This window comes from Equus quagga, chromosome 3 (assembly GCF_021613505.1).
Source record: "Equus quagga isolate Etosha38 chromosome 3, UCLA_HA_Equagga_1.0, whole genome shotgun sequence".
In the NCBI taxonomy this organism is placed as follows: domain Eukaryota; kingdom Metazoa; phylum Chordata; class Mammalia; order Perissodactyla; family Equidae; genus Equus; species Equus quagga.
In genome coordinates, this window is record NC_060269.1 from 7,171,956 (window position 1) to 7,190,710 (window position 18,755).

Sequence of the window (18,755 nt, forward strand, 5' to 3'; positions counted from 1 at the left end):
ATAGAATACTCCTTAAAATTCAGTTTGTGTCTAACCAAACTTGGAAGTTGGGATGAAAAAGATAAAGTCAGTGTTAGCCTGGAGTTTGGAGATTTTTCTATATATTGTTATGGCCTTTTTCTTCTTGAAAATAGAAATAAAGGCCATACTGATATTCAGGGTTCTGATAGTATGTTTTTGCTCAAAATGTATCGTGAACCAAAGTCAACTCTACAGTGGTCGACACCACCCAATCAGAAGAATGTCTTGATTTATTAATCTTTAAGAAAGATAAAATAGATGAGTCACTAGATCCCTGGCTCCTCTTACTGGGTCTTTGAAGGAAATAAGAACTAACCGTCCCTCACCCCATTTCTGTTGTAAGAGTCTTGCGAGAAGGAATGAGTGAAGACTTCTTCTGTTCTGATGGATGGGGCCCAAGAGCACTGTGTAAGATCTGACCCCTGCATGTAAACCAGACTTGCTGCAGCTGACATTACACCTTGCGATGATGTTCTGTGACCCAATTCAAATAGGTCTCTCTCCAGGATGGGAAAGAGAACCAGAGAAAAAAGACCAATAGCACCATATCCACTGTAAGTCATGTCCACTCAGAGAAGAAATGTGAACTGTGAATCTCCACTCTGGGCCAAGGGAACAGGGGAGGCAAGGGAGCAGAGATTGAGCCACTCCCATCTTCTCCCCTTTTCCCCCACACCACTGTGACTCCTTTTTCTTTCTAAAGTGCCTGGTGTAAAAAAGCGCTTACTGTGCACTTTTGAATTATTCAGGTGGGCTGGAAAAACTGAGTTGGCCCAGAAGCAATTCTGCAACACCAATGTTGTTTTCTGTTAACTAGTTTCAGAACTTTGTTAATTATAATATACTATAAATTAGAAACTAACAAAAATTCGGTATGAAGTTATAAGATATAGCTACCCTTCAGCAGCAGCAGTAGTATACCATCCTTCTCTCAACCAATCTCTCAATCTCTTAACCACCTACTATGCCATAACATTTTTACCTGTTACCATGTTCTAGACAAGAATATTGTTGAATGAACGGGAAGCTCTTTTAAAGATTTCAACGTGTTCCTGTTTAAAAAGGTTTCAGCACTGTCACATACAAATAACTATGGCAACACATAAACGTTTGACATTCAGAGCTGACCTGTTGTCAGGAGTTGGGAGGAACAGTCATAAACTGCAAGGATGATAGACTGGATTGAAAACATAATTTGTGGACTGCCTGGATGATGCCCTTAGAAATGGGGTGGGCATGCCCATCTAAAAATAAAAAGGCCCTTTGCTCTCCTCTATTAACTTGCCTGGATCCAAAATACTAGACTGATCCCAAGCAGGAAAGGGACAGCCACACTTGTAAGTGCAGTTGCCGCTTTCTGAGCCTGCCGGGGTGCTGGGCCTACCCTCTACACCACAATATTTGGCAATGTCTGGAGACATTTTTAGTTGTTATGACTTGGGGGAAGATGCAACTGGCATCAAGTGGGCAGAGGCCAAGGATGCTGCTAACATCCTATGACGCACAGGACAGCCCCCAGAGCAAAGAGTTATCCAGCCCAAAATGACAAGAGAGCCGAAGTTGAGAAATCCTGCTCTACACCATCAAGACCTCTTCCTTCATCGCTGCAGAAATGCAAATTTCTTGAAAACTCACAAAATGAGAGGCAGAGTGGAGGGAGGAACTAATGATAGCACAAGCACAAGTGCAGAAGATGTTATCAGAGTCTTTGAGTAGTTAGATGAAAACTAAGAGTTAGACCAGGAGCTGTGCAAAATCGGTCTGCCATCAGTTGTAGACGTGAGATGGAAATTCAACCGTCATCCCAATGAACAGGAAGGGAGGCCAAGGGCAATCCTCCTAGTGCTTAGATAGCACTCATAAGTGTATGGAACAGAAAGATGTCCTCAGATACACCGAGCCTCAGAAGATGTATCATCAAAATACTGTTCTTGGGAAAAAAAAATTACTTGAGACTTAGCTCCAGCTGACCAAGAACTGACTCAAAATTAAGAAATGAAAAATAGGGAAGTTTAGGCAGCAAAACTCAGGAATCCACTTTAAATATGCATTGTCAGACTGTACAGCTCAAAGGTAAAGCGTGGCTCTGTAATCCTTCCTTCGAGGACTCCTTACCCATGTAAGGAACTGTTAAGAGTCATGACTTTCACTTCACAGGTGGATGAATGCTTCAAAGAGCTACTGCTGTCACAATCAAGGACACATTTGGGACAAGGCTTGGAGAATTACGAAACAAGTTTTGTTCATTTGTTGGATTAATTTTTCTCCCAAACATAAAAGAAGAGTTTTATAGAGGTAGACTGGTCATTTTTTATTGCAAAGTAATTCAAGTAAGCAATTTTTGGCATCTTTTAAATGAATACTGAGTGACTTGGGTCACTGAGATATTTTTTTAATTGGGAAAGACAAATATTTCATTGATATTAATTATAGTCAAGTCCTTGCCATTTTTCCATGTAGGATGAATAAATCTTCCTTTGTTAATAATGTCTAAAAATCATATGACAAATGGTTTAACTTATTTACATATATACATACAGAATATCACCACAGAAAAGGGACAGAAGCAAAACGTTTGCAATGACTATCTCTGGATAGCAGATCTATAGGTGCCTTCTGTTGTATACTCTTCTGTATTTTCCAAATTTTCTAGGAGAATATATTCTTTTTATAATACAAATTTTAAAAAATATATACCAATAACTATTATGCAAGTAAACGCACAGGAAAAAGACTAGAAGGAAATGAACCAAAGGACGTCTTTCATTCATTCATTTGTTCATTCATCCCACAGAAACTTAGTGAGCACCTGCTCTACCAGGTCTGGGGCTGGGTACTGACCACGGCCAAGTGTGGAGCCCTACCATCTCCAGCAGTGAGCTTTCAGTGTTTTTCTTCTTCCTTTTGTACTTCTTTAAAGTTTTATTTTGAATCTGTTTTTACTTATAAAATGACAGGGCATTATATTTATTTTTAAAAGATTCTGATAGAGCTATAGTTCAGAAAGAGTGTGTTGGTATAACTGTGTAGCCACGTTCTCACAGACGAGCTTTTGAGATATTCACTTATTTTTATTTATTTTTTTTAAAGATTTTTAATTTTTCCTTTTTTTCTCTCAAAGCCCCCGGGTACATAGTTGTGTATTTTTAGTTGTGGGTCCTTCTAAATTGTGGCATGTGGGATGCCGCCTCATCATGGCTTGATGAGCGGTGCCATGTCGGCGCCCAGGATCCAAACTGGCGAAACCCTGGGCTACCAAGCAGAGCGCGCGAACTTAACCACTTGGCCATGGGGCTGACCCCGAGATAGTCACTTATTTTTGAAGTAACATTGGCATTCCACAGGAAGGCTTTGTCCTGCCCCTTGCAAATTCATTTCCTTAGCAAACAGAAGCCATAATTTTTAGAAAAAATTTAATTTTATTAGTAAGATTTTATATCTTCAACATCTGCCTATTTTAATATAAGTAATGTATACTTTTTTGAAGAGCAAATTTTTTATATGTGTCTCTTTAATGTTATTTAACTATCATGAACTACCTTTTTCGATAACAAGTGTTTTGGGGTAGTAAAAATATAAAAAATGTACAGTGTAAAATAAATTTGAATTTATATAAATACAAAATATCTATACCACGTCCTTTTGTGAATGAGATTTATCTTTGGATTTATCTTTTTCACTCTTTTTCTTCTGTTTTTCTTCTGCTTGTTTTTCAAAATAATCTTTAAGGAGATGGTTCAGCTGTGGTTCACACTGGCTTGCATGTTGTAATCCGCCTTCCCTTCCTTAAAAAGATAGAAAATATGAGCCAACTATACTTTAGTGTGGTTCCCAATTTATCATTTCAGTCATCTCCCACAGTGGCAAATTCGGAGCTGTTCCTACATGAACCACTCCAAGCACTAACCTAAAAGTCAGTTTTAATTCAAAATGCTTGAATTCAACACATTTTTATTTTACCTTCACAGTGTTGGATCACACGCCCCCATAGTCGATTTTTCCTCAAACAGGCTAAATTTCCCACAATCAACAAATGCCTCCTTCCTCTGGTCAATGCAACGTTCATTCTCTTTTCTGAGTCAATGAATCCTACTTGTCTCGTCCTTACACAGGACAGAATAATGATCTCCTTCTCAGCTCCCTGGAAAGCATCTACTGTGGACACCTGCACAGCTTTAAGATGAGGATGGTCGAAGTCCGCGGCACTCAGTAAGTGACACAGCTGTGGGGGAAGAAGACAGGGATCGGGCAGTGCAGAGACCCTGAAGAACTTAAGCCCTGAACCTACTCGCAGCGACCATTTCAATTTAACGAACAGTGGATAATTTTCATTTTCTTTATGACTCACATAGATTTAGCTAGATAGTTTCTAAAATGATAGATAAACAACTAGATGACAATATAAATTATGACACAAAATCAAAAGTGATGACTTATCTATTCCTGGAGAACTCATTTGGATATGCTAATTTAGAGTTGATAAACTAATAATGAAACGGATGAAAAATACTAAAAAAAAAACTGGTTAGAAGTAATTGGCTCATGTGTATATTAATATCTGGTATCTATCTTTGATTTACTGATAAAATGTAATAATAATGAAAGAACATTCTGGAAAACAGAGATTCAATCCCATCTGTCCCAAAACACAAAGCATACACCACATTTTCTTCCCTCTAATTTGTTTATTTGCATTTTTGCCTCAACAGCTGTAAAGTGAATTTAATTAAACCTTGTTAGGTTTACATTTAATTATACAGAAAAAAAGCCAGATCAGACAAAAATCAGAATGTTTCTTTTTTAATATATTAACTATAGTCCCCAAAGTTTTTCAAGCACCAAACCAAACTACTACAAATGTAATATCAAATACTGTAATATAAAATTATAATATTTAATAGATGATAAATATCATAATACGTAATACAAACCTTGTACATCTGGGATTTGTATAATGTTATCACCCCAATCAGAGAGCCCGAGATTCCACTTGCAATCAGTGATTGAATCAGCTTGAGTGTAAAAGCAGCTTCTGCCACATTATGAAAGCTGTTATCTCTTTCAATCTGGAATAAGAAACAGACCCTAAATTCTGTTTCCCAGAAAGGCTATGGAAAGACCAAGGAAATCATACAAACAACAATGAAATTAAACCAGGAAACTAAACCGTGTTGACTCTCATCAACATTAATGTCATTTACCTGTTCCAGTCCTTTGACATTATAGAAACACAGCGTTGGTAGCCATTCCAATAAAGGGCTCCTCTCTGTTTCCGAAACACCGTTTATGAGGTTTCCTTCATAAAACAGATCATTAGCAATAGCACTGATCGCAGGGTGACAACGGTACTGGGTTCTCAATAGAACTGGCTTGTGACCCTTAGAAAGTTAAATGCAGAAAAATAAAAAATTAAAACAGCATTTTTTTCCTTAGGAAAAAAAAGTACTTTAAAATTTAAAAATATTGCCATATTGAACCAGCCCTGATGGCCTAGTGGTTAAAGTTTGGCGCACTCCACTTCGGTGGCCCACGTTCAGTTCCCGGTTGTGGAACCACACCACTTGTCTGTCAGTGGCCATGCTGTGGTGGCTCACACAGAAGAACTAGAAGCACTTATAACTAGAATATACAACTATGTACTGGGGCTTTGGGGAGGGAAAAAAAGAGGGGAAGATTGGCAATAGATGTTAGCTCAGGGCAAATCTTTCCCAGCAAATAAATAAACAAACAAATAAATAAAAATAAAGCCATATTTTGCTCTTAGTAAATGAATTACAACCATGATAAAACAGACTGTAAATAAAAATAATTTTTAAAAATTACTAAAAATATTCCTGGTAAACTATTATTACACCACCAAATTATAAAATATAAAAGAAGTTTGCACCTAACATTATGCTTTCGTAATCTATGCGGAGTTGGTCTAACACCAATTGAAAAAGAATCTTTAAAAGCATTAGAAAGTGTTGTTGATAACTCATTTATTAACTTTCCTCCTTGGGTACAAGCTATGTTTCATTCTGAATCTTCAAAGAAGTTTCTAATTTTGTTAAGCCCTCATAAAGTCAAGTCCCATCTACATTAGGGCTCTTCTGGAGCACATTCTTTATTCGCAAAATGTTCCGTAGTATTGTTTCAACATTTTGAATGGCTACAAGATATTCTAATAATAATGATACATAATAAAATGTTGGATTAATGATCACATAGACAATGTATCTTCTATGGGGGAAAAACATGCAAGAAAAACATCAATCCTCAGTACTCTTTAGGGCAACAGTATGTGGATAAGTTGAAGTTGGTGGGCATGGGGAACCTCTGACAAAAAGCTTTAGGTATAAAAATGCTCAAAGGATCATTGTTTATAACTTAAAACAACATTAGAGAGGGGCTGGCCCTGTGGCCAAGTCGTTAAGTTCGCACGCTCTGCTTCGGCGGCCCAGGGTTTCCCTCGTTTGAATCCTGGGCATGGACATGGCACCACTCATCAAGCCATGCTGAGGTAGCATCCCACATGCCACAACTAGAAGGACCCACAACTAAAAAATACACAACTATGTACTGGGGGGTTTTGGGGAGAAAAAGGAAAAAAAAAATAAAATCTTAAAAAAACCCAAAAACATTAGAGAAATGACTAAATTATGGTATATCCATACAACATAATATTCAGTGATTAAACATATTTATGACAACAGTGAATGATTACAAAGCTAGTAATAACACAGGGACATCATTTATTATAATGTAAAGTTAAAAAAAGACAGGATAGAAATTATATTAACGGTATGATCTCAACTATGTAAAAATACATATATATATATTTTCCAGTTTTATTTAGATATGATTGACATATAACACTGTATAAGTTTAAGGTGTACAATGTGTTGATTTGATACATTTATATATTGCAAAATGACCTCCACCACAGCCTTAACTAACACCTCCATCACGTCACATAACTACCATTTCTTTTTTTGTAGTAAGAACATTTAAGACCTACTCCCTGAGCAACTTTCAAGTATATAACGCAGTATCATTAACTACAATCACCATGCTGTACAACAGATCCCAGAACTTACACCTCTTATAACTGGAAGTTTGTACCCTTTGACCAACATCTCCCCATTTCCCCACCCTCCAGCCCCTGGCAACCACCATTCTACTCTTAGTTTCTGAGTTTGGCTTTTTAATATTCCACATATATATAACACACACACACACCATAAAATACATAAAATATATAAAAATACATATATCTGATACATACATACACCCCTAGGATAAAAGCTGGAAGAAAAAAACACTGAAATATTACAAAGGGTTTTCTCTTGGGGGTGGTGAGGTTATTATAGATGTATTTTTACCTTTTTACTTTTCTGTAGTTTCCATACTTTCTATCATGAGTAGTAGGTATTACTTTCATTTCTTTTGCTTTTAACTAATTCTGAACTAGTTCAAATATACAGAAAAACAAAATGTGACATTAGTATTTAGTCATATTTGCTTCAGATCTCTCTTTTGTTAAGAAATAAAATGCAACATAGAAAGTGAAAGCCCCTCCCTCTCCTGTCTTTTACCACCTTCCCCAGAAATAGCCCCAGTGCCGAGTTTTCTTTTACGGCATCCCACGTGAGTTTTACGTGTTTACTGCACTGGCACACATTGATGAATAATATAGATTATTTGTTGGGCTTTTGAAATTCACATAAGGATATTTTACTGTAAATCTCCCTTTGTACCTTGCTTCTTTCAACATCCACTATGTTTCTGAGAACTCTCTATATGGATCAGGTTCATTCATCTTAATTGTTTTATAGTATTCCATTCTGTAACTAAATCACTTTTTAGTCTATCCTTTATTTGTCCTTTTAAAATTCCCTTAAAAAGTCTACTTCAGGGGCTGGCCCCGTGGCCGAGTGGTTAAGTTCACGTGCTCCGCTGCAGGCGGCCCAGTGTTTCGTTGGTTCAAATCCTGGGCGCGGACATGGCACTGCTCATCAAACCACGCTGAGGCAGCGTCCCACATGCCACAACTAGAAGGACCCACAACAAAGAATACACAACTATGTACCGGGGGGCTTTGGGGAGAAAAAGGAAAAAAATAAAATCTTAAAAAAAAAGTCTACTTCATATTTTAAAAGTCATCGACAACAGAGAGGTGAAAGCACGAAGGGCATAACGGCACACATAATATGCTACCATTTGTTAAAACGGGGGAAAATATTTTATGTATTTGCTTATATTGGCATAAAATATTGCTAGCAGGATACAAGAAAAGGATGACGGTTGCTTTTAGGGAGAGGAACTGAGTAGTTGGGAGATAGGAGTGGAAGTCTTTTCACTGTCTATACTTTTTGGTTCTGCTTAAATTTTGAATCATGTGACAAAATTACCTATTCAAATTGTTTTAAGATTTTTTTTCCCTCAGGAAGATTCACCCTGAGCTAACATCTGTTGCCAATCTTCTTTTTGCTTGAAGAAGATTCGCCCTGACCTAACATCCGTGCCAATCTTCCTCTAATGTATATGTGGGTTGCCACCCCACCATGGCCACTGATGAGAGGTATAGGTCTGCACCCAGGAACTGAACCCAGGCCGCCAAAGTGGAGCACACCAAACTTAACCATAAGGTCAGACCCAAGAATTTAAATAATTTTTTAAATTAAGATTTTTAAGAAGTCATTAAAAAAGTTTGATTCAAAGGAGCCTGGACAGTGACTTATCACGGAAGGGGTAGAAAGTTTTGCAATTCAATTACAATTAAAAGCTCAAGACAACTGAGAGCTTGGGTCTTCACAAAATTAAGTAGAACTCAATTAAAATCTCACTGTCACTTGAAACTCAACGTAGGGAGAACTTCCGAATTAAGAAGGTGGCAGGAAAAGCCACCTTGCAGAATCCATTCTCCAATATCTAAAGGAACAACAACAAACACTAAAAACAACAGCAAAGGAAAAGTTCAGCAGCCAGGCCGAAAGAAGGATTTACAGCCAACCCAATGACATAAACTTTAAAATGTGGTTGTCATCAAGAAAGAAACAAGATTCTGGGGTGGAAAGGAGAAATGCAGTGTAGCGAGATTCCTAATTTCTCCAGAAGTCATATAATGGAAATGGCTCCTAAGAAGGAAAATGAAACAGAGCAAGTGAACTGAGAGGTTTTTGGTGGAAGTGAAGGCTCTGAGGACCAAACATCAAAATGATGGGACACCTGAGGCTCCAGAACATCCCTCATCTGGGAAAGGGACAACACTGCCAACCATGTGGAGCGAATTCTGGTGCAGAGAATTTAACAAAACCTTAGAAGTGAGAGAGCCCATGTAAGCTAATGCAGACAGCACATATTCTTACTGAGCTCTAGTCCAATCCCACCCCTCCTCGTCTCCCACCAGCATATTTTCAGGGTACTGGGAAAACAGAGAGAACACAGAACACAAATCTGAGAGAGATGCCCACTAGAGAACATCAGGAAATGAAAGAGGAACGGCAACTGTGCAAATGTTATAGAGCCTCAAAATTAATAAAGTCAAGGAAGACAATGCAACAGATACATGTAGAACACAGCCTAGACAAAAATATAGCCAGAACCAGAAGGAAATTTTCCACAAGTTTTCAAGTTTAGAATATAATCAGAATATGATTCAGTGAAACAAAATCTCAAAGGTGTGATGATGAAAAGATAACGAGATTAAAAGGGAAATTTCAATCCTAAAGAATAAACAACCAAAAAAATATCATTAAAGAACTGATAAACTACAAGCAGCAAAGAACAAATAGAGTTTTCATCACAAAACTCAGTATAACCCAACTCAAAACTGAATGCAACTTCACACTCAACATAAGGGGAACAGAAATAAAATTTCTGACATAGAAGAAAAGGCTTCACAGATAATGCAGATGAAATTAAAGTAATATAAATGGAAGACAGATAAAGACACGCAATATAAGAATAACTGGGGTACCTCTGTGTTATGGACTCAATGTTTATGCCCCCCATTTATATGCTGAACCTCTAAACCCCAGATGGTATTTGGAGGTGGGGCATTTGGAAGGTAATTAGGTTTAGATGAGGTCACGAGGGTGGGGTCCTCATGATGAGATTAGTGCCTTTTTTATAAGAGGAAAAGACCAGAGTTTTCTTTCTCTCCACCATGTGAGGGCACAGCCAAGAAGAGAGCCCTTACCAGGAAGTGAATCTGAGGGCACCTTGATCTTGGCCTTCTCAGACTCCAGAACTGTGAGAAATAAATGTCTGTTGGTTAAGCCTACAGTATTTTGTTATAGCAGCCTGAGCTGACTAAAACATTGATAGAAAACCCACCAAATGGAACAAAAAACTTTCCTGAAACAAAGAACAGAATCTCCACTTTGAGAAAATTTATATTACAGGACGAAGAGATACAGAATGCTCCAGGTCCAGATATATTATAGTAAATTTATCAACTTTACAGTCACAGGTTATAGAAAGAGTTCTTGCATCCAGGTAGAAAAGTAATCAGGCTGGCCCTAGAATTCACAGTAATCATCCATGCAACTATCCAATAGGCCAAGGTGCCATTTACATTTAAAGGCAATAGATCTTTTAAACATAAAAAGAATTCAGGAAGGTAAGCATCTATGAGCCATTCCTGAAAAAATAAACGGATGACGAAGTCCAAGGCACTCAGCTGAATGAAGAAGCTAAGTACTGAATCTTTAAATACAGAACTGATTCTAAATAATTGTACAAATTCTGATTGTAGAACAAAAATAATAACGATATATGTAACAAAATAGGAACATGGGAGGGGGTGAGAAAGAGGGGAAAAAAGCATGAGAGCACTAATGTCTCTTCCTCCCAGAGCAGAGAAATCAACCCAGTCTGTCCAAAATCTCTTGTTAGAGGGATTTTTAGGGAATAATATCTGTTATGGGTGAAAAAATATTTACTTGAGATTTAATAATTTTTTTAGTTTCATTTCAGTTTTTCTTCCTCTGTTAAGAAAGTATGGATTATTGAAAGTTCAGCAAAATAACTCCTTAAATGCAATTTAAACTAGCAACAATGATAAAATTTTTCTTTTGGCAAAAAATTTTTTACAATTCTTTTGGCTGTACTATTTTAATTTTCTGCTTATAAAAATAGCTTGATTTAGATTATTGCATCAAAACAATAGTAATGATGAATAGATAAGAACTTGTGGTACATAAAAAGTAATGAAGTCACAAAGACCGACTGAATAGAACAGAGATCCCAGAAATAAACGTGCACACATATAGTCAATTGATTTTTGACAAGGGCACCAAAACCACTCAATGGGGAAAAGACAGTCTTTTCAACAAATGGCACTGAAAAAACTGGACATCTATATGGAAAAGAATGAAGTTGGTCTCTTACCTTATACTATATGCAAAAATTAACTCAAAATGGATGAAAGACTTAAATGTAAGAGCCAAAACTATAAAACTCTTAGGAGAAAACACTGGGGGAAATCTTCACAACATTGGATTTGGCAACAGTTTCACGGATATGACACCAAAAGCATGAACCACACAAGAAAAAAATAGATGAATTGAACTTCATCAAAATTATAAACTTCTGTGCATCAAGGGATACTATCAAGAAAACAAAAAGACAATCTATAGGATTGAAGAAAATATTTGCAAATCATATATCTAATAAGGGATTAATATCCAAAATATATAAAGAGCTCCTACAACTCAACAACAACACAATAAACAACCCAATTCAAAATTGGCCCCATGGCTGAGTGGTTAGGTTCATGTGCTCTGCTTAGGTGGCCCAGGGCTTTGCTGGTTCAGATCCTGGGCATGGACCTGGCACCACTCATCAGGCCATGCTGGGGCAGTGTCCCACATAGCAGAACCAGAGGGACCTACAACTAGAGTGTGCAGCTGTATGCTGGGGGACTTCGGGGAGAAGAAAAAAATACAGGAAAAGACTGGCAACAGATGTTGGCTCAGGTGCCAATACTCAAAAAAAAGGGCAAAGAACTTGAATAGACGTTTTTCTAATGATCAGTGCATGAAAAAATCCTCAACATCATTAGTCACTAGGGAAATCACAATGAGATTCCACTTCATGTCCATTAGGGTAGCTATTATCAAAAAAAAAAAAAAGCGTTGGTGAAGATGTAGAGAAATTGGAATCTACACAATATATAAACAATAAATGATAAATCTATATGAATTTAGCAGTGTTACCATTAAGCAAAGTCGATCAAAAAGAGTTTGTTCCAATCCATTTTCATGAGCTGCATCAGAACCCTGAACAGTAGGAGGAAGCTGTTTGGGATCTCCAACAAGAATGAGCTTTTCACACTCAAACCTAAAGACAGAATTCCAAAAATTAATCTAAGCAATGAGAAAAGCATGCATTCACATCATTTATTGCACTATTTTCTAAAATCTATTTCAAAGAATTCGAATACCATGAAGTGTTCTGAGAACTAACAAGGCTTAGTAGTGCTAATAAGTGTATTAAAAGGCTTTGAACAGTTATGCAGTAAAGAATCCTTTACATAACTTTATTCTTTTCCACATAAAACCTATTAAGTGTCCCCCGCCCCTGCATGGAATTGGTATTTCACAGAACACACTTTGAGAAACAGTGATTTTTAGAATCAATAAACTTAGACTTGGAAGCTTTCTTAGGAGTCATTTGGCTTAAAGCCTTGCTTTAGAGATGAAGTAAATTAGACTCTCAGGCTCAGTAAATTAGGCTAAATGTCTTTCTAAATACAGGTGGGATATAACGGGAAAAAGTCAAAGTTTTATAGAAAAACCTATATCCAAATCTCAGCTCTGTTATATTCCATGGACACAGCAAGTTTTCTAATCTCTCCGGGCTTCAGTATTCTTATTGGTAACCTGGAGGTAATACCACCCTGCATGGCTGTTAGAAGGATTTAATCAAGCATGCAATGTGTTTAGTATAGAGTAGGTGCTCCACAAGTGTCACGCCTCCACCCTCCGTGCAGGGCCTCACCCTTCCTCCACACTGGCTCCTGAGTAGGGTGACCAACTCATCCTGGTTTGCCCAGGACTGTCCCAGTTTAAACACTGAAAGCCCCACGATGCAGGAAGCTTCCAACTCCTGGGGGAATCATGACAGTTGGTACCCTACTCCCTCATTAACTGGGACAGAGCAAGCACCAGAACTCAGGCCTACTGAGTCCAAGTCTCTTACTCTTTCCCCACCTTTAGGATTCCTCAGTAAGAGATACTTTAAAAGTACAAGGTTTCAATTGGCTGAGTCAGCTTAGAAGATTGCATGGTGTTCTCAATTTTAGCAGACAAATTTTCATTTTCAACTGAGTTTTCTTTATACGCTCTATATCCTTTCATAATCTTAAATTATTTTCAGAACCTAAACACTGGAATTATATCAAGGTAAGGGAACTGAAGCACATTCTTCAGTAGAGTTAGATTCTCAAAACTATGACTAAAGAGGACCTTCAATCCAGTTGAGAAATCTGCAGGGTTTCAGAAGAATCCTAGCACTAGTGCTATCAAGGCTTTCAGGGTTATGTGATCCAAATATCTAAACCGTGATCTAACAAATTTTTTTTTTAATTTTTTTTTTTGAGGAAGACTAGCCCTGAGTTAACATCTGCCAATCCTCCTATTTTTGCTGAGGAAGACTGGCCCTGAACTAACATCCGTGCCCATCTTCCTCTACTTTCTACGTGGGACGCCTACCACAGCATTGCTTGACAATCAGTGCCATGTCCGTACCCAGGATTCGAACCGGCAAACCCTGGGCCGCTGAAGCAGAACGTGCACACTTAACCGCTGCATCACCCGGCTGCCCCCCAACAAAATTTTGATACATTGAATCCCCCCAAAATTTCCCTCTACATTCTATTAAAAAATAAGTTTAGTACTTGAATTGCTAAAAATTTTCACAAAAGTATGGTAAGAGTTTAAGCTGAGGAAATGTTTGAAATAATTGTGACATCTGAGTGCCTTTTGGAAAAGAATCTTTTAGGTTACCTTGCAATAGGAAGGAGAGAGGCCGGCTCAGTTATCTGACTACACTCATCCAGCACAACCACAGGAAATTTAAGCTCATTCATGCACGGGAACGGGCAGGCCGCACAGGTAGCTCCAACTACTCGAACCTTTATTACAAGAATGGTACTGATTAACAACCATTAAAAAAGGTAAGAGAATGTTTTCACCAAAGAACTTGCAGGCTAAAATCAGAAATGAGCTAGGCCTAATTAGTGACAATCAGAAATCATGGGTCACTTTATTTCCACATTTTCATTACTCCCACATTAGAAATGGAAATCACAGAATATAGGCCACAAGCCCATTAATAAGAACAAATAAAAGGCACATTTTGATATTCGGAAGGAAAGTATTATATCAAGGATTTTTAAAACATTAAGGTAATGTACACATTTTATCCTTCTAGATGAGGCTGAATAAACACAACATGCATTGTTATCAACACAGGCCAGAGCTCTCCACAAGGAGCACTGAACACGCTAACAAACGGTCCTTTGCTTAAACTTCAAGCACACTAGTATTCTCACTTATTTAAGAAGATAAAGATGGCTAACCAATTCTGAACAACAGTAAGTTTAAGTGGACTTGTAGCCTGTAAGTATATTCGAATCTTATAAGTCTCAAGGCAAAAGGCCTGATAAAAGCTAATATTTTATCTCTGGAACTAAACATAAATAAGAGGAAACTCGATGAATTTTCTAAGTGGATGTGGGCATCGGCCTAGCAGTCTACTGCACAGTCTACTAATGGTCTGGGCACACATCTACACACACACACACACATATGCTTTACAAATTAAATGCTGCCTCCACAGATCCTGTGAAACAAGAAAATATTCTAAACACATTATTTTCTTTAATAATAAATAATATTCATCACATATAAGACCTTTGTCAGGTTTTCCTTCTTTTGTTAAAAACAAAAACAAAAATCCTAAAGCCATATTTATATTAGAAACTCCACAGTTTTTAAACATTCGGTTCTTCTAAAACGATCCAGGAAAGGACACCCTTGTAGCAATATACACTGCTCTTGGTACCACTCTCAAATACCATCTGCTATGTAATTTCTGGTAACTGTATCTGACAAAAACAACCTTAGAATGAGAACCCTAGAGTTATGAATCAGGAAGCAATTTTTTCACTTAAATATCTAATACGAAAACCTAAAGAACTAAGCTTTTTCTTTAAAAATAAGTTTCATTGTAAAGATATGTCACTTTAGTAATGTGTCAGGTCTAACCGGACCTTGGAAGTTTGTTAGAGAAAACCTGTAAAAAAAGTTTCCTCTAAGAGTTTTCATTTGTGAACAGGCAATACCAATGAGTAGCAGATTATGGTAACTCAGCTTTCACTTAGAAAGTTATCAAAGAAACCATTAATTCTTACATATCACTATTGTGTTGGATAAGTGAGTAAAATGGTAAATAGTTTACATAAATGACTAATTGGCATTAATTGAACACAGTCAAACCAAGCCCTTCTGGATTTGGTTGGGGAGAAGGGAGTAGAGTCAGTTACTCTGTAACTCAGATAATAGAAAGCTAGTCTGGAGCCTTCTAAGGACATGTTGTAGACTGGTTATATTTCCAATTTCCCCTTCCTCTCTGTGAGAGTGTGGCGCATCCACACCCTCTGCCATGTGACTTTGCAGTGCTTCCCACCAGAGAAATAGGTGGAGTATATTTCCCTGTCCCCACGATGTTGGGCATGGCCATATGACCTCTTATAGCAAATGGAGTGTTAGAGGACATGAGATGAACAGAAGCTCTAAATGCATTTGTGTGACCTAGCCTGCTCTCTTGCACTTCTGCCATCTATCAGGAGAAGGCCATCATGCCACAGGCAACTGTTCCAGAATGAGAGACCTGACCCATAGCCTTAAGCTGAGTCATGCCAACTGATCTGTAGAGTCCTAGGTTTGTTGTCTTAAAGTACTGAGATTTTATTTGTTAAGCAGCATTATTTCAGCAATAGCTGACCAATAGAGGGTCCCAAGCATGCTGATTTTCCTGAATCTCTTGCAGAAAATGACCAACGTCCACATGGTCCAAGAAGCCAACAAGCTTCTTCCCCTCCATCCCTTTACTTTTCCCCATGCTCTCCTTTCATGGGAGGAAGCTACTAATTGGCTTCTTTTCCCCTACCAGCTGATGCCCAAGCTGCCCTGGATCAGAAGCTGATAAAGGGGATGATGCTACTTGTTATAGCCTGGGATCCTGTATGTCCAGTCTTGGCTCCTAATACAGAAGCAAGTGTCGGAGCCTCCTACATTCTTGGATATAGACAGACTTTGAAAGGCTTGGCTTTCTAGGAGCTCTCCTAAATTAAAGACAAATTTCACTTGGATATTTTGCCCAGGGTCAGACTTTCTCTTCCTCTATTTCTTCCAGAGAAAAAAAAAGCCAAGTTTCATTTAATTTGCCAGGAATTGATTCCTACCTCTTCCCTTTCCTCTTTAAGCTTACTAAAAGATAATCAAACAGACAAAGGGAGAAAGGATGATTCAGTCATGGTGAGTTGGATTTGTTCACAAATTTAAAGAATGCTTTACAATAAAATAACGAGCACTGGATAGACATGCACATTAAATCTAAGCTATCATAGTCGTTTGTGGTAATTTAAAGGAAATATCCTCCATCAACAGGACTAAAATAAATCTGAATAGCATATATAAATGATAAAGAAACCAACGGAAGCTGTTGCCCCTCACCTGCTTCAGGAGGGTTTTATTGGTCCCCAGTTTATGCTGCTCAATACTTTTCCTCACATAGACTTTCTCCACAGGAGTCAGGTCTTCTTTCATCAATGCATGTAGTTCTTTTAATTGCTCATTTTCATTTTCTGAGCCAGCATGCAAGCTAAAAGCAGAATTATATAATTTATTCCATTTTTCATAATACCATAAAAAGTAAAACACAGATTTTCTAAGTCAACCAAAAAAAAGATAAGGCTTTCTTCACTCTTCTTCAAAAACCAATTTTAGGGTAAGAGTTACATAAAACTATTATACTTTTCTGAACATTCAGCAACTTCCAGAATTTAGCATTCTTACCTATAAGGTAAAATTGGCTTGGCAATCTTCCTAACACTCCCAACTCTGACAAACTTTTCAAATCCAAGACCGAGAAGCCTTTAAAGAACACAAGGTAAAACAGATTCTGATTATTTAGAAAGAAGAATATAAAGTAAGGTTTCATATAATATTTACGTTATGAAAATTAATTTCGTGCAACAGTATATTTTATAGTTATATAATTCAATGTAAAATGCCAAAACTCAAAGTAAATGGAATGTAGCTAAAAGACTTTTTTATATAATGCATTTTATAGAGAATTTTTAAATACGTATTATCTTATGTTGAGGGCTCATTAAATGTTCATAAAATACTGATGTTACTATTTATCACTAATCAAATTGCCCCTAAAGACATATGAAAGCAATAGCTACCATACATTTAGCATCGAGATTTATTAGGAACAGTGTTAGCCTCTTTATGTGCACTATCTCGTTTAATATCATTACAGCTCTGCACTAAATCTCATCTTAAAGAGGACACTGAAACTCAGAAGTGAGGCCACACAGCCAGGAAGTGGAGTCAGCTGTGATTCAAATCTGGGCAAGTGTGTCTACCTGCAAAGGCTGTGACGGCTCTTCTACATGCCTTACCCCGACTCAGGGCCTGCTAATGCCGCAGCCCTCACCTGCCCTTCCCTCTTATGATCTTACAGCTCCAGCTCTGGGCGAGGAACAGAGCAGGAGCTCAATGAACATCCAGTCTCTAAAACGTCTTCTCCCACCTCAAATGGGAATTAAAGAGCCAGAAAACTAAAGAAACTATGGCTCCCCAAACATAGTTTTCCTAAATAATTTTGAAGCAATTTGTTCAATGTCAATACATGAATAGGTTTCAATTTTTGCATTTTTCATAGTCCTCATCTTGGAGAATAGTCAGCTACTTTTCAGTCTGAAAACCTAGTTTACATTTTTCCCAATGCCAGTTTGTGTTAATTCTGTGATAATAAAGGGTGCAGTAGCCTCACTGTACTGCTACCATAGGGTAAAAAGTATGTTTCATTTCTTCTCAAGAAACTCTGTGTCCTCTCCTGTCCATTACAATTGGAATACATGGTCCACATGCACAGGTAAACGTTACCTCAGTGTGAAGAAATATGTGGTCCAGCCTATACACAGTTGAGCTATATATGCTAATTACACATTCACATTACTCAAGTCCTTATCAGAGGTTTAAGCATTAAAGAATCTCTACTGAATGTTTTGTTGCCTTTTAACTTTCAGTGCTCACCTTCCCTCTTCATTCTACTTGATTTTTTCTTTTCTAATAGTCTACAGCTAAATTTTCATCTCAGGCTGAGCAATCTAAAGTTCTTGCCTGTCTAGTCTCCATGTCTCTTCATTGACTTGAATCAAAAAATGTCCTCAGCTGCTTTTTTAGATTACTCAGCAGAGTGCACCCTGGCAGAACCTTTCTGAAGGGCAATTTTGCAAAGCATATGAGGAAGCTTAAAAATGTTCATATCTTTTATACTAGGCGTAGGGCTTTTTCCCAAGGAAAGAATCAGAAAAGAAGACAAAGATTGATGTTTAAGGATCTTTGTCACAATATTATTTACAATGGCAAAAATCTGGAAAGAGTACAAAAACAGGTGTAAAGATCAATGGAACAGAATTGAATGCCCAGAAATAAAACCACACATCT

The 18,755-nt window shown here is 37.5% G+C and overlaps 1 protein-coding gene across 1 annotated transcript in view; it reads right to left on the reverse strand.

The window, feature by feature from the left end:
• Positions 1-3,503: 3,503 nt before the first annotated feature.
• ZGRF1 (zinc finger GRF-type containing 1) overlaps positions 3,504-18,755 on the reverse strand; it is a 70,757-nt gene continuing 55,505 nt past the window's right edge. The window contains exons 21-28 of the mRNA XM_046655824.1: positions 17,091-17,168; positions 16,749-16,896; positions 14,016-14,143; positions 12,225-12,348; positions 5,223-5,399; positions 4,953-5,087; positions 3,982-4,243; positions 3,504-3,806 (exon numbers count right to left, since the gene is read on the reverse strand). Coding sequence (XP_046511780.1) covers positions 3,649-3,806; positions 3,982-4,243; positions 4,953-5,087; positions 5,223-5,399; positions 12,225-12,348; positions 14,016-14,143; positions 16,749-16,896; positions 17,091-17,168 — 1,210 coding nt within the window. The 3' untranslated portion in view covers positions 3,504-3,648. The remainder of the gene's footprint in view (positions 3,807-3,981; positions 4,244-4,952; positions 5,088-5,222; positions 5,400-12,224; positions 12,349-14,015; positions 14,144-16,748; positions 16,897-17,090; positions 17,169-18,755) is intronic.